This window comes from Salmo trutta, chromosome 21 (genome assembly GCF_901001165.1).
Source record: "Salmo trutta chromosome 21, fSalTru1.1, whole genome shotgun sequence".
Taxonomy (NCBI): Eukaryota; Metazoa; Chordata; class Actinopteri; order Salmoniformes; family Salmonidae; genus Salmo; species Salmo trutta.
The window spans coordinates 47,093,400-47,113,039 of record NC_042977.1 but is presented as its reverse complement, the minus strand read 5'-3'; the positions used below and the strand labels follow the sequence as shown (position 1 = coordinate 47,113,039).

Sequence of the window (19,640 nt, the reverse complement as noted above, 5' to 3'; positions counted from 1 at the left end):
TTTACACTTATTGTAAATTAATATGGATTTGTATAAGTATGCAAAGTTATACCTCTCTTTTCTATCATGGGAGTTATTACATAAAACAGATCAGAATTCCGGAGAATGCCTGTCATGTTGGAAAATGTTTTTCCGGGGTGTGATGTAATATACAGGACCCATCTAGCCAGCCAATTTCCTACAATGTAAACTCCAACAGAAATATCAAATCATTTGCACTAATGGATACCTGACGTTGTGTATTTGATACCTGTTCGCCGCTCTGGCACCCCAATGGTGGAACAAGCTCCCTCACGATGCCAGGACAGCGGAGTCAATCACCACCTTCCGGAGACACCTGAAACCCCACCTCTTTAAGGAATACCTGGGATAGGATAAAGTAATCCTTCTAACCCCCCCCCCCTTTAAAAGATTTAGATGCACTATTGTAAAGTGGTTGTTCTACTGGATATTATAGGTGAATGCACCAATTTGTAAGTCGCTCTGGATAAGAGCGTCTGCTAAATGACTTAAATGTAAATGTAAATACCTGACGTTTTTGATACCTGACGTGTATTTTCGGGAGTTGACTTTTGGGATTGTACGCTCCCCTATCAGACTACGTTCAATGCTCCTCTCCCAGTTTCATTAATTAGTCCCTCAATTGCAAATATGGAACAAACTACAGTTAACAACCTTTCTGCAATTCCTAGATTATTGTCCAATCACCGTATTGCGAATACTACTCACATGCAGAGAGGTATTGTTAGTAGTAATCTTGTCCCCATAAAATTGAGCTCTGTCAATAGCTCGAAAATGGTTTATTGCTCATCCAGTGCAGCTTCAGGTGCTACCTTGGATACTCCATCTGATATGAATTCCTGTAGCAATGGCATTGGAATAATTCATTTGAATGCTAGAAGCCAGATACAAAAGTTGGACTTTATTGAAATTTTGGTCTCACAATCAAATGTTGACGTATTGGTTGTATCTGAATCGTGGCTGTGTGATTCTGTGCCTGATTCAGATGTTCAGTTGATTGGGTACAATATTTATAGAGCTGACAGAGTTGGTAGAGGTGGTGGTATCGCGATTTATGTAAAATGCTGCTTAAATGTTTCTGTGTCCATATCAACCTCTGTCCCAAAGCAATATGAATGTCTAGTTTTAAATTTGGTACTTGGTAATAATGCTCGTTTAACTCTAGGAGGGGTATATTGCCCCCCCTCAGCTCCTCTTTGTACTCTATGCAAATTATCTGATATACTGTCTAATTATGCAAACTCTGAATTACTGATTTTGGGAGATTTTAACCTGGATTGGCTTTCACCAGTATCCGATAAATTAAAAGACATTTGTACTGAGCTAAATCTAACTCAGCTGATAACTAAACCAACCCGTCCCAACTTTAAGAACCCAGTAAAATCTACTCTACTAGACATTATTCTAACAAATACCCCCCATAAATACACAGCCAGTGGGGTTTTTGCAAATGATATCAGTGACCACTGCCCTATTGCTTGTATTAGAGATACCAGGTTGAAACACTCTGATCCCTGTATAATCTCTAAGAGAAATTATAAACATTTCTCACAGCAAGCTTTTACCCTTGACTTATATCACTCTGAGTTTTTATTCACTTGCTGCTTTCTGGACCCGGTTTTAGCCCTTGCTTTTTTCTCTTCTATTGTTACCTCTATGTCTGATAAACATGCCCCGCTTAAGAATCACAGAGTAAGAAACCGAACCAGTTCTTGGTTCTCTCCTGAATTGTCAGGTCTTTTCCTGCAAAAGAATCGGGCCTGGGCCTTGGCGAGGAAAACAGGTACTCCAGCTGATTGGCTGTTTTTTAGGCAATTGAGAAATAAATGTACTGCAGCTGTCAAAAAGGCAAAATCAAATTACTTCCTTAATGCTATGACAGATTCTGCAGGAGATCCTGCAAAATTCTGGAAAACCGTTAATTCACTGAAACGGGGGAATTCTGCTGTTTCTCTTCCTAAGCAAATTACCTCAGATTCCTGTATCCTAAGTGAAAAAAATTATATTTGTGATGCTTTTAATAAGCATTTCATCTCTGCTGGTTTTTTATTTGAAAGGAAAAGTGGCCATTGTGGCACTGGCCAGTTAGTTGATTTTTCGTCTTGCTTTTCAACCGTTACTCTGAAAAATGGTAACCCTGTTTTTAGTTTCCAGAAAATAACCGAAGCAGAGGTTCTAGCTGCCCTGTGTGCCATTGATACTAAGAAATCCTTAGGCGCTGACAATTTAGACCCGTTCTTACTTAAGTGTGCTGCACCTATCATTGCTGGTTCAGTGACACACATTTTTTATCTAACATTAAGCACAGGAATTATCCCTAAGGTGTGGAAAGCAGCTTTTGTTCTGCCATTACATAAGGGAGGTGACGGTAGTGATTTGGATAACTATCGACCCATCTCTAGGCTCCCTTGTCTGGCAAAGATCCTAGAATCTATAGTCAACAAACAGTTACAGTCTTTTCTTTCTGCTAACAGTACACTTAGCACCAATCAATCTGGTTTTAGATCTAAACACAGTACCACATCGGCCACTATGCTTGTTGTAAATGATATTGCAAATGCCTTAGATGATAGAAAGCACTGTGCTGCGTTGTTTGTAGATTTGTCAAAAGCTTTTGACACTGTAGACCATGCTATCCTTTTGAGTAAGCTGTCATCTATAGGAGTGGGCACGGATGCCTGCCGATGGTTTTATGACTATCTTAAAGATAGAACTCAGGCCGTCATGGTCGACGGGGTCAAGTCTGACTCCTTACAGTTACTTAAAGGGGTCCCTCAGGGTTCAATAATTGGCCCACTATTGTTCTCACTTTATATAATCAACATTGGTGATGATGTCAGATATTGTAAATTCCATTTATATGCAGATGACACAGTGATGTACTCTATTGCTCCAACAGCGGACCAAGCTTTAATGCAGTTGGAGTCTGATTTTAGGATACTACAGGGGTCTCTTTTACAGCTTAAACTTGTTTTAAACGCTAAGAAAACAAATGTCATGTTTTTTTCTAGGTCTAAACTCTCAGTTAGAAACACTTTTGTAATCACTAGCTTGGATGGTACTCAAATCAAACAGGTCTCTGCATATAAATATTTAGGGGTATGGTTAGATGATAGGCTTTCTTTTAAAAAACATGTTACTGAATTGGGAAAAAAGCTCAAATTCAAGATAGGGTTCCTTTATAGAAACAGGGCTTGTCTGTCCTTTGTAAATAGAAAACAAATTGTGCAGGCTACTTTTATGTCCGTTTTAGATTATGGTGATATTATCTATATGCATGCATCGGCAAACACATTAAAACCACTGGATGCTATTTACCATTGTGCACTCAGGTTTATCACGGGTGATAGGTACAAAACTCATCACTGTATCCTTTATCAACATGTGGGTTGGGCCTCTTTATCTGTGAGGCGAGAGCAACATGCTCTCTTGTTTATTTATAAAGCGCTTCTTTTAAAACTACCTCCATATATATCATCATTAATTTCCACTAGATATACAAATTTTAAAACCAGATCACAGATGTGGATTACATTAGAGACTACTGCGGTCTCCACAGAGTTGGGTAGGACTGCCTTTAGTTCCTTCGAGCCTTATTTATGGAACAAACTGCAGATCCAACTTAAGTTAGACACTCTGGTGTCCCTTGCCCATTTTAAAAATGTTATGGAGGATCAATATGATGTTGTCTGTGATTGTCTCTGTTTAATTGGGTCTTTGTTTTGTATGTTTGAAATGTTCTTGTCTGTATGCCTAAAACTGTATATGTCAACATGTTTACACAGGGCACAGCTGTAAAAGAGATCCAGGTCTCAGTCTGTTTTCCCTGTTAAAATAAAGATTTAAAAAAATAAATAAAAAAATAAAAAAATGGATTACTGCATTCAATTGAATTTTCAACCAATTTACAAGCAAATACTTGATGAATTTATTGTTATAAATCAACTTGCAAGCCCTACTAATCTGCTGATGTTAGCCTTACCAGCTAGCACTGACTGAGTCAGCCTGTTGCTTTCAACACCTAGGTTACAGCTACATTAAAGTAAACCAAAGTTTTGGAAATACACAACACCATCTAAACCGTTATCGAAGAATGTTAGGTATATGCAGTTATTTTAGCCTGCAAGCTAGCCAGCCAGCCAGCCAGCCAACTAGCTATTAGCAGAGCCAGCCTAGCCAACCACCACGGTTATGGTCGGCAAGCAAGAGCCCAACTACTGGAGACTAGCTAGAACACAACTAACACAACTAGAATATAACCGGGCCTCCCGAGTGGTGCAGCAGTCTAATGCACAGGCTGTGTCACAGCTGGCTACGCCTGGGAGACCCATGAGGCGGCGTACAATTGGCTCAGCGTCGGCCGGGTTAGGGGAGGGTTTGGCCGGCCAGGATGTCCTTGTCCCATCGCGCTATAGCGACTCCTTGTGGAGGGCCCGGGTGCATGCACGCTGACATCGGTCGCCAGTTGTACGGTGTTTCCTCCGACACATTGGTGCTGCTGCCTTCCACACACTACATTTACATTACATTTAAGTCATTTAGCAGACGCTCTTATCCAGAGCGACTTACAAATTGGTGGATTCACCTTATGATATCCAGTGGAACAGCCACTTTACAATAGTGCATCTAAATCTTTTAAGGGGGGGGGGTTAGAAGGATTACTTTATCCTATCCTAGGTATTCCTTAAAGAGGTGGGGTTTCAGGTGTCTCCGGAAGGTGGTGATTGACTCCGCTGTCCTGGCGTCGTGAGGGAGCTTGTTCCACCATTGGGGTGCCAGAGCAGCGAACAGTTTTGACTGGGCTGAGCGGGAACTGTGCTTCCTCAGAGGTAGGGAGGCGAGCAGGCCAGAGGTGGATGAACGCAGTGCCCTTGTTTGGGTGTAGGGCCTGATCAGAGCCTGAAGGTACGGAGGTGCCGTTTCCCTCACAGCTCCGTAGGCAAGCACCATGGTCTTGTAGCGGATGCGAGCTTCAACTGGAAGCCAGTGGAGAGAGCGGAGGAGCGAGGTGACGTGAGAGAACTTGGGAAGGTTGAACACCAGACGGGCTGCGGCGTTCTGGATGAGTTGTAGGGGTTTAATGGCACAGGCAGGGAGCCCAGCCAACAGCGAGTTGCAGTAATCCAGACGGGAGATGACAAGCGCCTGGATTAGGACCTGCGCCGCTTCCTGTGTGAGGCAGGGTCGTACTCTGCGAATGTTGTAGAGCATGAACCTACAGGATCGGGTCACCGCCTTGATGTTAGTGGAGAACGACAGGGTGTTGTCCAGGGTCACGCCAAGGTTCTTAGCACTCTGGGAGGAGGACACAATGGAGTTGTCAACCGTGATGGCGAGATCATGGAACGGGCAGTCCTTCCCCGGGAGGAAGAGCAGCTCCGTCTTGCCGAGGTTCAGCTTGAGGTGGTGATCCGTCATTCACACTGATATGTCTGCCAGTCATGCAGAGATGCGATTCGCCACCTGGTTATCAGAAGGGGGAAAGGAGAAGATTAATTGTGTGTTGTCTGCATAGCAATGATAGGAGAGACCATGTGAGGATATGACAGAGCCAAGTGACTTGGTGTATAGCGAGAATAGGACAGGGCCTAGAACAGAGCCCTGGGGGACACCAGTGGTGAGAGCACGTGGTGCGGCGACAGATTCTCGCCACGCCACCTGCTAGGAGCGACCTGTCAGGTAGGACGCAATCCAAGCGTGGGCCACGCCGGAGATGCCCAACTCGGAGAGGGTGGAGAGGAGGATCTGATGGTTCACCGTATCAAAGGCAGCAGATAGGTCTAGGAGGATGAGAGCAGAGGAGAGAGAGTTAGCTTTAGCAGTGCGGAGAGCCTCCGTGACACAGAGAAGAGCAGTCTCAGTTGAATTACCAGTCTTGAAACCTGACTGATTTGTATCGAGAAGGTCATTCTGAGAGAGATAGCAGGAGAGCTGGCCAAGGACGGCACGTTCAAGAGTTTTGGAGAGAAAAGAAAGAAGGGATACTGGTCTGTAGTTGATAAGTGGTTAGTTTGTCAAGAAGCAGTGCTGCTTGGCATGGTCGTGTTTTGGAGGACGCATGGCTCTCAACATTCGCCTCTCCCGAGTCAGTAGGGGAGTTGCAGAGATGGGACAAGACTGTAACTACCAATTGGATATCACGCAGTTGAGGAGAAAAAGGGATAAAAAATACACCATAAACCAAAAAACCTTAACCGCAGATTAAAAGCAAAGAGACTTACATGTTGATGTTTGGGGCCAATCTGATGGTAAAACTTTGAGTTAGCTACCAAGTGAGGGGGAGGTGGCCACTTCACTGTACCGAAATCCAAAAAAGATAGATTCCAGATGTCCATCAGCTAGCGCGCTAGCAATAAGCCAAGATGGAGAAAGTAACAAAACTCCTGTAGCCTTCTTCACAGTGAACAAAAAAAGTTAAGAAAAAAAAGGAGAACAGAGGAAGTATAATTAGAACAATCAGGTATGATTTTTTTCTTTGCTTTTGAGCCCACGGCAAGGAAGCACCAGAGCCTGCCATACTACCAGATTCCCACTAGATAACACAGCCAAAATGGCTGTGAATAGCATGAGATGTGACTAATGTTAGCCAGCTTGAGCTAGCTACAGACGAAGCATACGAACTTGGTAGGACAGAGTAGATCCTCCATATGACGTTGACAAATAATCCATTGTAGGTTGTTTAGAGGTTATCTGGAAATAAGTTAATAAATATGTAATAACCCAAAAACATAACTATGTTTGTACTTATAGGTAAACAGATCGTGACCACAACTAAGCTACCATGTCTTTAACAACACTGTGTTGTAACATTAGCAAAAACTCATGATCCTTTAACTCCTCTCTCTCTCTCTCCCTCCCTCTCTCTCTCCCTCCCTCCCTCTCTTCACAGCTCATGTGTGTGACAACGCCATGCTTCTCTGTCAGAACGGGGGAACGTGCCACCACCATCAGCGATGCCACTGTGCTCCAGGTTTCAAAGGCGTCCTGTGTGAGAGAACACGATGCCAGGTCCTCGGACCCTGCGAGGAGTACCCCACTGCTGGGCAGCCATCCCTCCACCACCCTCTCCTTCTGGGCCCTCCAGGTCTGCTCCTCTCCCTACTGCTCCCCCTGGTGGTGATATGGTTCTGCTGAGAATTGTTGTATTCATTACAACTGGCCAGTGAACTTTCAAAGTGGAACCGAAGAGATCCACTTGGCCATTTGTCAGCCATGTTGTCATTCTGAAGGACAGCAGGGCAGGACCTAATGCAAGTACATTCTGGGAGAGCAGAAAGAAAGCTCAGAACAGATCTACAGAAAAGGGAAAGGACTTCAGCCCTGAAGGACATGGGATCAAGCAGAGACATTAAACGAGATATTACGTGCCCTGGTCCGAGGTATAAATAAGGAACATTTATTTAATGTGAAAAGTCACAGTGACTGCAAGGATGAGAGTAGAAGTGCAATATGGTGTTGGCTGATAAACTGAATGGATAACAAAGTAATGCTAGATACTTTTGGTCAGAGAGAGACACAGACAGACAGACAGACAGACAGACAGACAGACAGACAGACAGACAGACAGACAGACAGACAGACAGACAGACAGACAGACAGACAGACAGACAGACAGACAGGTGAAAAAGCCAACTTAAGGCGCTTAGACACGGGCTGCGGTAAATGGCAATTGAACCATGAGAAAATCTGCATACCATCTGTAGAGACCAGCGATCCTGGTTGTTGTCAGCTCGAATGTTGTCATTAAAGCATTGTTTGATTGGTTGACAAGATGAACGATGCTCATTGGTCAACTAGGTGCACCGACCGCTCAAGACTTCAGCTAATTTAATATTTTGGCGCCTTGAGCTCCAAGCCAGCTGAGCTGCTCACGGAGCAAGCACCACGAACCACATCGCTTACAAATATAACACTCGTATTTTGCCGCCCGCCACCGTACTCCCATTGAAGTTTATGAGACCTTCGCCGCTTACCGTGGCCCGTCTGTAAACGCCTTTACAGTACAATCGACAACCTACAATCTCACTATGGTCCTGTCCCAAATGGCACCCTATTCCCTATATAGTGCACCCAATGGGTTCTGGTCAACAGTAGTGGACTGTAAAAGGAATATGGGTGCCATTTAAAGGGATTGTACACCCAAATTACAAAATGACACATTGGCTATCTTATCTCGTAACCAGTCTATGAACATGTTATGACAGAAATCTGTGCTTTGGTTTTAATTCCCTGGCACTGTTTTCAAATGCTAAGGTTTATCACGTGGCACAAATTATTATTATTTTCATTTTTCTTTTTTTTTTACCAGGCAAGTCAGTTAAGAACAAATTCTTATTTACAATGACGGCCTACACCAGGTAAACCCAAACATGGACGACGCTGGGCCAATTGTGTGCCGCCCTTTGGGACTCCCAATCACGGCCGGATGTGATACAGCCTGGATTCAAAACAGGGACTGTAGTGACACCTCTTGCGCTGAGATGCAGTGCCTTAGACCACTGCGCCATTCGGGAGCCCAAATACCAATTAGGTCCTGGTAACGATATTAGCATTTGTTCACGCATTATGTTTAAATCATCCGGAAGTATCTAAAATAGATTTTTGAAGCTCAACAAAGTTACGTATTGATGATATGAACATGATGCGTGAAAAAATGCTAACTTCAGTACCAGGACTTAAATGTTAAAATGTTACAAATAAATAGCATTTGGAAACTAAATCAAAGCATAGATTTCTGTCAAACCTTGTCCTCAGACTGCTTACAGAGTAAGAAAACCATTATGTCATTTTGGAATTTGTGTGAATGATCAGTTTACAACACATCTAATGACAACAGATGTTGGTATACCGATGTGTGACCTAGAAACAATGTTGACAACGTTCTCATTCTTTGGGAACAGATGAATAGTCTTCACAGAGGTTATGCTACTTAATGTGAGCCAACCAAACTGTAGAAAACAAAAGCAGAAATCACTCTGGATCTGTCATCTACATTACAACGTTTTTGAGAAGTCACTCTTGGTATATATTCCCCTTTCCTTCTTTCCTCCCTCCTGGTTACCTTCCCTTACCTCCTTCTCGCACTTCTATTCCTCCTACCTGTGCTTTAGTGTCTAGTGATTTTCTTTGGCTGCTTAAAAAGGCCATTTTTGTTTTGTCAAATGCTGCACAAGTGTTATGATCCAAGCTAAACTCCTTGACTACCGGTTGACTCGGAGACGAAAACTACTGTTATTTTTGTTGCCGGCTTCGTAGTCATGGAAACGCTTGTTGAGCTCACCTGTGTTGATAAAGATGATGTATCATATTGTATTGTAGCTGTAGTTAATGTTTGTACAAAACAAAAAGATATTTTCATGATTTTAAGTAAATGAAAAATATGTATTACTTTTAGTTTTTGTATCGTTGCTGGGCAGCTTGGGGTGGCAGGGCAACTCCTGAAGATGTCTACGACTCAGAATGCATAAAGAAATTGTTTTATTTTTCCTGATATTGTGGTTGAGACCTGCTGACATACTGTATGGAAACTGTTTACAGATACACAGAAATACTATACAGCAGCACCAAAGGGAAATCCAGGTGTTTTTTTATTGCTTTACAGACTTCAGCAGAACACATCATCCAGGTACATAATAATAACATTACAATTCAGTCAGACAAGACAATATATTGTTACTCTTTCAAAACCTGACTTTAGACACTGATAGCCTGCCCTGCTGTGTGTAAATTCCCCAGATTACAGCTACAAATCCAAGTGTCTTATTGATGTTAACAACATAATAGATTTTCCAAGTATAATATAAAACTGTTTACTCAAACTGTTTACGCTAAACTAACTCTATTCAACCAGTGTGTCCCTTCTTAAATTCATGATGCAGCAGTCCTCCAAATCTCAAACCCATTCCCCGGAAATGTACCAACAGGCTCCGAATGAGATTGCATGACAGTAATGACGGTAGTCCAGGTGAGAATGGTAGTTGATATAATCTATAAAACCGATGATATAAAGGAAGAGGTTCCGTTAAACTCATCTCTTTCCTGCTGGTGTTGTGACTCTGCATATTCATGAGAGGGGAAATTAGCCTAGCTGTAATCCACGGTGGGTCAACTGAATCGAAATTAAGTCACTCCTGGTGGGTTACATATTGCACCTTGAGACATTAGATTTGGCAGACCGACTGTCTTTACTATGATACAATTAGATATTTAATAGGTGCTTCTTTATGTTCTACTATTGTACATTTTCAAGAGTTTTACGCATCTGGGCCCACACATTATAGTTGTCAGTGGTGTCATGGACTAACAATCGTGCATTATCTGTTTAGGAGTGTTGAAGGTTCCATTTTTCAAAATAGCTGCCCAGAAAATGGAGTAGCACACCAAATACAATTTCTGGTAACATTACAAGGCTGAGTAATCAAATCAAATAAAAATGTATTTTGTCAACAATAGGTGTAGACTAACAGTAAAATGATTACTGATGGGTCCTTTTCCAACAATGCAGAGTTAAAGATGAAGAAATAGTGACATTAGGAATATATACACAGAGAATAATGAATAACAATAAAGAGTAAAAAATAACATGGCTATATACAGGAAGTACCAGGTAATAACATGGTTATATACAGGAAGTACCAGGTAATAACATGGCTATATACAGGAAGTACCAGGTAATAACATGGCTATATACAGGGAGTACCAGGTAATAACATGGCCATATACAGAGAGTACCAGGTAATAACATGGTTATATACAGGAAGTACCAGGTAATAACATGGTTATATACAGAGAGTACCAGGTAATAACATGGTTATATACAGAGAGTACCAGGTAATAACATGGCTATATACAGGGAGTACCAGGTAATAACATGGCTATATACAGAGAGTACCAGGTAATAACATGGCTATATACAGGGAGTACCAGGTAATAACATGGTTATATACAGGGAGTACCAGGTAATAACATGGTTATATACAGAGAGTACCAGGTAATAACATGGTTATATACAGGGAGTACCAGGTAATAACATGGTTATATACAGGGAGTACCAGGTAATAACATGGTTATATACAGGAAGTACCAGGTAATAACATGGTTATATACAGGGAGTACCAGGTAATAACATGGTTATATACAGGGAGTACCAGGTAATAACATGGTTATATACAGGAAGTACCAGGTAATAACATGGCTATATACAGGGAGTACCAGGTAATAACATGGATACAGAGACAACCAGGTAATAACATGGCTATATACAGGGAGTACCAGGTAATAACATGGCTATATACAGGGAGTACCAGGTAATAACATGGCTATATACAGGGAGTACCAGGTAATAACATGGCTATATACAGAAAGTACCAGGTAATAACATGGCTATATACAGGGAGTACCAGGTAATAACATGGATACAGAGACAACCAGGTAATAACTTCTTTATATTTTACCAGGTAAGTTGACTGAGAACACATTCTCATTTACAGCAACGACCTCGGGAATAGTTACAGGGGAGAGGAGGGGGATAAATGAGCCAATTGTAAGTTGGGGATGTTTAGGTGGCCATGATGGTATGAATTCCAGATTGGGAATTTAACCAGGACACCGGGGTTACACCACAACTCTTACATGCCATGGGATCTTTAGTGATCACAGAGAGTCAGGACACCCATTTTAACATCCCTTCTGAAAGACAGCACCCTACACAGGGCAATGCTCCCAATCACTGCCCTGGGGCATTGGGATATTTTTTTTTAGACCAGAAGAAAGGGTGCCTCCTACTGACCCTCCAACACCCCTTCCAGCAGGATCTGGTCTCCCAACCAGGGACGGATCAAGACCAACCCTGCTTAGCTTCAGAAGCAAGCCAGTAGTGGGATGCAGGGTGGTATGCTGCTGGCTAAATATAGGAAGTACCAGGTAATAACATGGCTATATACAAGGTGTACCTGTACCGAGTCCATGTGCAGGGGTACGAGGTAATTGAGGTAGCTATGTACACATAGGTAGGGGTAAAGTGACTAGACAACAGGATAGATAATAGACAGTAGCAGTAGTATACTGTAGGTAGGGGTAAAGGATAGATAATAGACAGTAACAGCAGTATACTGTAGGTAGGGGTAAAGGATAGATAATAGACAGTAACAGCAGTATACTGTAGGTAGGGGTAAAGGATAGATAATAGACAGTAACAGCAGTATACTGTAGGTAGGGGTAAAGGATAGATAATAGACAGTAACAGCAGTATACTGTAGGTAGGGGTAAAGGATAGATAATAGACAGTAGCAGCAGTATACTGTAGGTAGGGGTAAAGGATAGATAATAGACAGTAACAGCAGTATACTGTAGGTAGGGGTAAAGGATAGATAATAGACAGTAACAGCAGTATACTGTAGGTAGGGGTAAAGGATAGATAATAGACAGTAACAGCAGTATACTGTAGGTAGGGGTAAAGGATAGATAATAGACAGTAACAGCAGCATACTGTAGGTAGGGGTAAAGGATAGATAATAGACAGTAACAGCAGTATACTGTAGGTAGGGGTAAAGTGACTAGACAACAGGATAGATAATAGACAGTAGCAGTAGTATACTGTAGGTAGGGGTAAAGGATTGATAATAGACAGTAACAGCAGTATACTGTAGGTAGGGGTAAAGGATAGATAATAGACAGTAACAGCAGTATACTGTAGGTAGGGGTAAAGGATAGATAATAGACAGTAACAGCAGTATACTGTAGGTAGGGGTAAAGGATAGATAATAGACAGTAACAGCAGTATACTGTAGGTAGGGGTAAAGGATAGATAATATACAGTAACAGCAGTATACTGTAGGTAGGGGTAAAGGATAGATAATAGACAGTAACATCAGTATACTGTAGGTAGGGGTAAAGGATAGATAATAGACAGTAACAGCAGTATACTGTAGGTAGGGGTAAAGGATAGATAATAGACAGTAACAGTAGTATACTGTAGGTAGGGGTAAAGGATAGATAATAGACAGTAACAGCAGTATACTGTAGGTAGGGGTAAAGGATAGATAATAGACAGTAGCAGCAGTATACTGTAGGTAGGGGTAAAGGATAGATAATAGACAGTAACAGCAGTATACAGTAGGTAGGGGTAAAGGATAGATAATAGACAGTAGCAGCAGTATACTGTAGGTAGGGGTAAAGGATATATAATAGACAGTAACAGCAGTATACAGTAGGTAGGGGTAAAGGATAGATAATAGACAGTAGCAGCAGTATACTGTAGGTAGGGGTAAAGGATAGATAATAGACAGTAACAGCAGTATACTGTAGGTAGGGGTAAAGGATAGATAATATACAGTAACAGCAGTATACTGTAGGTAGGGGTAAAGGATAGATAATAGGCAGTAACAGCAGTATACTGTAGGTAGGGGTAAAGGATAGATAATAGACAGTAACATCAGTATACTGTAGGTAGGGGTAAAGGATAGATAATAGACAGTAACAGCAGTATACTGTAGGTAGGGGTAAAGGATAGATAATAGAGAGTAACAGCAGTATACTGTAGGTAGGGGTAAAGGATAGATAATAGACAGTAACAGCAGTATATTGTAGGTAGGGGTAAAGTGACTAGGCAACAGGATAGATAGTAGACAGTAGCAGTAGTATACTGTAGGTAGAGGTAAAGGATAGATAATAGACAGTAACAGCAGTATACTGTAGGTAGGGGTAAAGGATATATAATAGACAGTAACAGCAGTATACTGTAGGTAGGGGTAAAGTGACTAGACAACAGGATAGATAATAGACAGTAGCAGTAGTATACTGTAGGTAGAGGTAAAGGATAGATAATAGACAGTAACAGCAGTATACTGTAGGTAGGGGTAAAGGATAGATAATAGACAGTAACAGTAGTATACTGTAGGTAGGGGTAAAGGATAGATAATAGACAGTAACAGCAGTATACTGTAGGTAGGGGTAAAGGATAGATAATAGACAGTAACAGCAGTATACTGTAGGTAGGGGTAAAGGATAGATAATAGACAGTAGCAGCAGTATACTGTAGGTAGGGGTAAAGGATAGATAATAGACAGTAACAGCAGTATACAGTAGGTAGGGGTAAAGGATAGATAATAGACAGTAGCAGCAGTATACTGTAGGTAGGGGTAAAGGATAGATAATAGACAGTAACAGCAGTATACAGTAGGTAGGGGTAAAGGATAGATAATAGACAGTAGCAGCAGTGTACTGTAGGTAGGGGTAAAGGATAGATAATAGACAGTAACAGCAGTATATTGTAGGTAGGGGTAAAGTGACTAGGCAACAGGATAGATAGTAGACAGTAGCAGTAGTATACTGTAGGTAGAGGTAAAGGATAGATAATAGACAGTAACAGCAGTATACTGTAGGTAGGGGTAAAGGATAGATAATATACAGTAACAGCAGTATACTGTAGGTAGGGGTAAAGGATAGATAATAGGCAGTAACAGCAGTATACTGTAGGTAGGGGTAAAGGATAGATAATAGACAGTAACATCAGTATACTGTAGGTAGGGGTAAAGGATAGATAATAGACAGTAACAGCAGTATACTGTAGGTAGGGGTAAAGGATAGATAATAGACAGTAACAGCAGTATACTGTAGGTAGGGGTAAAGGATAGATAATAGACAGTAACAGCAGTATATTGTAGGTAGGGGTAAAGTGACTAGGCAACAGGATAGATAGTAGACAGTAGCAGTAGTATACTGTAGGTAGAGGTAAAGGATAGATAATAGACAGTAACAGCAGTATACTGTAGGTAGGGGTAAAGGATATATAATAGACAGTAACAGCAGTATACTGTAGGTAGGGGTAAAGTGACTAGACAACAGGATAGATAATAGACATTAGCAGTAGTATACTGTAGGTAGAGGTAAAGGATAGATAATAGACAGTAACAGCAGTATACTGTAGGTAGGGGTAAAGGATAGATAATAGACAGTAACAGCAGTATACTGTAGGTAGGGGTAAAGGATAGATAATAGACAGTAACATCAGTATACTGTAGGTAGGGGTAAAGGATAGATAATAGACAGTAACAGCAGTATACTGTAGGTAGGGGTAAAGGATAGATAATACACAGTAACAGCAGTATACAGTAGGTAGGGGTAAATGATAGATAATAGACAGTAACAGCAGTATACAGTAGGTAGGGGTAAAGGATAGATAATAGACAGTAACAGCAGTATACTGTAGGTAGGGGTAAAGGATAGATAATAGACAGTAACAGCAGTATACTGTAGGTAGGGGTAAAGGATAGATAATAGACAGTAACAGCAGTATACTGTAGGTAGGGGTAAAGGATAGATAATAGACAGTAACAGCAGTATACAGTACGTAGGGGTAAAGGATAGATAATAGACAGTAGCAGCAGTATACTGTAGGTAGGGGTAAAGGATAGATAATAGACAGTAACAGCAGTATACTGTAGGTAGGGGTAAAGGATAGATAATAGACAGTAACAGCAGTATACTGTAGGTAGGGGTAAAGGATAGATAATAGACAGTAACAGCAGTATACTGTAGGTAGGGGTAAAGGATAGATAATAGACAGTAACAGCAGTATACTGTAGGTAGGGGTAAAGTGACTAGAAAACAGGATAGATAATAGACAATAGCAGCACCGTATGTGACGAGCGTGGCGTCAGTATGTGTGCATGTTATTTACATTTGTTTGGGCATATGTAGAGTCCAGCGTGGGGGTAGAGTCCGGCGTGCAGGTAGAGTCCAGTGTGGGTAGAGTCCGGCGTGTGGGTAGAGTCCAGTGTGTTTGTATAGTTCAGTGTGTGGCTGGAGTCCAGTGTGGGTAGAGTCCAGTGTGGGGGTAGAGTCCAGTGTGTTTGTATAGTTCAGTGTGTGGCTGGAGTCCAGTGTGTGGGTAGAGTCCAGTGTGGAGGTAGAGTCCAGTGTGTTGGGGTAGAGTCCAGTGTGCTGGGTAGAGTCCAGTGTGTGGGTAGAGTCCAGTGTGTTGGGGTAGAGTCCAGTGTGTTGGGGTAGAGTCCAGTGTTTCGGTAGAGTCCAGTGTGTGGGTAGAGTCCAGTGTTTCGGTAGAGTCCAGTGTGTGGGTAGATTCCAGTGTGGAGGTAGAGTCCAGTGTGTTGGGGTAGAGTCCAGTGTGTTGGGGTAGAGTCCAGTGTGTGGGTAGATTCCAGTGTGTGGGTAGATTCCAGTGTGGAGGTAGAGTCCAGTGTGCGGGTAGAGTCCAGTGTGCAGGTAGATCCAGTGTGTGGGTAGAGTCCAATGTGTGTGCATAGAGTCAGTGCAAGAGAGTTAGTTAAAAAAAAGGTAAATGCAGGTAATCCGGGTAGCCATTTGATAATCTATTTAGCAGTCTTGTTTAGCATTCTCATGGCTAGAAACCTTTCAGCGTCCTGTTGGTTCCAGACTTGGTACAACGGTACAGCTTGCCGTGCAGTAGCAGAGAAACAGTGCTTGGGTGGAGTCCAGTGTGTGGGTAGAGTCCAGTGTCGGGTACAGTACAGCATGTGGGGGTAGAGTCCAGCGTGGGGGTAGAGTCCAGAGTGGGGGAAGAGTCCAGAGTGGGGGAAGAGTCCAGCATGTGGGGGTAGAGTCCAGCGTGGGCGTAGAGTCCAGCGTGGGCGTAGAGTCCAGCGTGGGCGTAGAGTCCAGCGTGGGCGTAGAGTCCAGCGTGGGCGTAGAGTCCAGCGTGGGAGTAGAGTCCAGCGTGTGAGTAGAGTCCAGCGTGTGAGTAGAGTCCATCATGGGGGTAGAGTCCAGCGTGTGGGGGTAGAGTCCAGCATGTGGGGGTAGAGTCCAGTGTGGGTAGAGTCCAGCGTGGGCGTAGAGTCCAGCGTGTGGGTGGAGTCCAGTGTGGGGGTAGAGTCCAGCGTGGGGGTAGAGTCCAGCGTGTGAGTAGAGTCCATCGTGGGGGTAGATTCCAGCGTGTGAGTAGAGTCCAGCGTGGGGGTAGATTCCAGCGTGTGAGTAGAGTCCAGCGTGGGGGTAGAGTCCAGCGTGTGAGTTCAGTCCGGCGTGGGGTTTGAGTCCGGCGTGGGGGTAGAGTCCGGCGTGTGGGGGAAGAGTCCAGTGCTTGGGTAGAGTCCAGAGTGGGGGTAGAGTCCGGCGTGCAGGTAGAGTCCAGTGTGGGTAGAGTCCAGTGTGTTTGTATAGTTCAGTGTGTGGCTGGAGTCCAGTGTGGGGGTAGAGTCCAGTGTGTGGGTAGATTCCGGTGTGTGGGTAGATTCCGGTGTGTTAGAAGAGTCCAGTGTGTGGGTAGATTCCAGTGTGTGGGTAGATTCCAGTGTGTGGGTAGATTCCAGTGTGTGGGTAGATTCCAGTGTGTGGGTAGAGTCCAGTGTGCGGGTAGATTCCAGTGTGTGGGTAGAGTCCAGCGTGGGCGTAGAGTCCAGCGTGGGAGTAGAGTCCAGCGTGTGAGTAGAGTCCAGCGTGTGAGTAGAGTCCATCATGGGGGTAGAGTCCAGCGTGTGGGGGTAGAGTCCAGCATGTGGGGGTAGAGTCCAGTGTGGGTAGAGTCCAGCGTGGGCGTAGAGTCCAGCGTGTGGGTGGAGTCCAGTGTGGGGGTAGAGTCCAGCGTGGGGGTAGAGTCCAGCGTGTGAGTAGAGTCCATCGTGGGGGTAGATTCCAGCGTGTGAGTAGAGTCCAGCGTGGGGGTAGATTCCAGCGTGTGAGTAGAGTCCAGCGTGGGGGTAGAGTCCAGCGTGTGAGTTCAGTCCGGCGTGGGGTTTGAGTCCGGCGTGGGGGTAGAGTCCGGCGTGTGGGGGAAGAGTCCAGTGCTTGGGTAGAGTCCAGAGTGGGGGTAGAGTCCGGCGTGCAGGTAGAGTCCAGTGTGGGTAGAGTCCAGTGTGTTTGTATAGTTCAGTGTGTGGCTGGAGTCCAGTGTGGGGGTAGAGTCCAGTGTGTGGGTAGATTCCGGTGTGTGGGTAGATTCCGGTGTGTTAGAAGAGTCCAGTGTGTGGGTAGATTCCAGTGTGTGGGTAGATTCCAGTGTGTGGGTAGATTCCAGTGTGTGGGTAGAGTCCAGTGTGCGGGTAGATTCCAGTGTGTGGGTAGAGTCCAGTGTGCGGGTAGATTCCAGTGTGGAGGTAGAGTCCAGTGTGCGGGTCGATTCCAGTGTGGAGGTAGTCCAGTGTGTGGGTAGATTCCAGTGTGTGGGTAGAGTCCAGCGTGCGGGTAGATTCCAGTGTTTCGGTAGATTCCAGTGTGTGGGTAGAGTCCAATGTGTGTGCATAGAGTCAGTGCAAGAGAGTTAGTTAAAAAAAAGGTAAATGCAGGTAATCCGGGTAGCCATTTGATAATCTATTTAGCAGTCTGGTTTAGCATTCTCATGGCTAGAAACCTTTCAGCGTCCTGTTGGTTCCAGACTTGGTACAACGGTACTGCTTGCCGTGCAGTAGCAGAGAGAACAGCTTATGGCTTGGGTGGCTGGTCTCTTGGTGATGAAGAGGTGTGAGGAAGGCTGTACGCATCTGTTAATGCAATAAACATTCTTTTGACACTTCTCCCAGGCTCCTGGCTCAGCCGTAGTTGGACATTTCAAAATCACTTTTTAAAAGTTATACATCTCTTAGATAGAGATGAAGCTCAAGAGAGTAGGATACTGTAAAGTACCACAACTCTAAATCATAGTAGCAGGTGCAGGACGCTGTTGAAATATACACCCTCCTCAGACACTGAAACCAGCATCATTTCTCTACATGACCTGCTTACTAAAACAGAATAGACTACGGGTATGCAGGCTGCTCGCTCGTGAAATTCACAACTAGGTTACAAATCTTTTCTCACTTTATCATCACTAATTGCATTCCTTTTGAAACCACCTTTTTTTCAGTACTGAAGCTACAAAGTCTGAAAGTAAACGTGTTGACATCAACATAAAGACACGTTTCCTCAAAAAGCTAGGCTACAGTATAAATGTACAGTATATAGTACAATATAATATATAGTACAGTATACAGTATAGTATAATGTATAGTAAAGTATACAGTACAGTATAATGTATAGTACAGTACATTGTACAGTATAATAAATAGTACAGTATATATTACAGTATAATGGTACAGGATATAGTACAGTATAATATATAGTACAGTATAATAAATAGTACAATATATAGTACAGTGTAATGGTACAGTATATTGTAAAGTATAATGGTACAGTATATAGTACAGAATATTGGTACAGTATATAGGAAAGTATAATAATACAGTATATAGTACAGTATAATGGAACAGTATATGGTACATTATATAGTACAGTATAATGGTACAGTATAATGGCACAATATATAGTACAGTATAATGGCACAGTATATGGTACATTATATAGTACAGTATAATGGTACAGTATAATGGCACAGTATATAGTACAGTTTAATGGCACAGTATATAGTAGAACCTTTTTACAATATATAGGTACGGTATAAAGGTACAGTATATAGTACAGTATATGGTACAGTATATTGTACAGAACATTTTTACAATATATAGGTACAGTATAATGGTACAGTATATAGTACAGCATATAGTACATGAGTAAGGTACAGTATATAGTACAGTAGAATGGTACAGTATATAATACAGTATAATGATATAGTATAATGATACAGTATATTGTGAAGTATATAGTAC

At 42.8% G+C, this 19,640-nt stretch overlaps 1 protein-coding gene across 1 annotated transcript in view; it reads left to right on the top strand.

Moving 5' to 3' along the window:
• Positions 1-7,579, top strand: part of LOC115157587 (netrin-G1-like) — a 145,269-nt gene extending 137,690 nt beyond the window's left edge. Inside the window, exon 6 of the mRNA XM_029705969.1 lies at positions 6,911-7,579. Coding sequence (XP_029561829.1) covers positions 6,911-7,155 — 245 coding nt within the window. The 3' untranslated portion in view covers positions 7,156-7,579. The remainder of the gene's footprint in view (positions 1-6,910) is intronic.
• Positions 7,580-19,640: the final 12,061 nt, after the last annotated feature.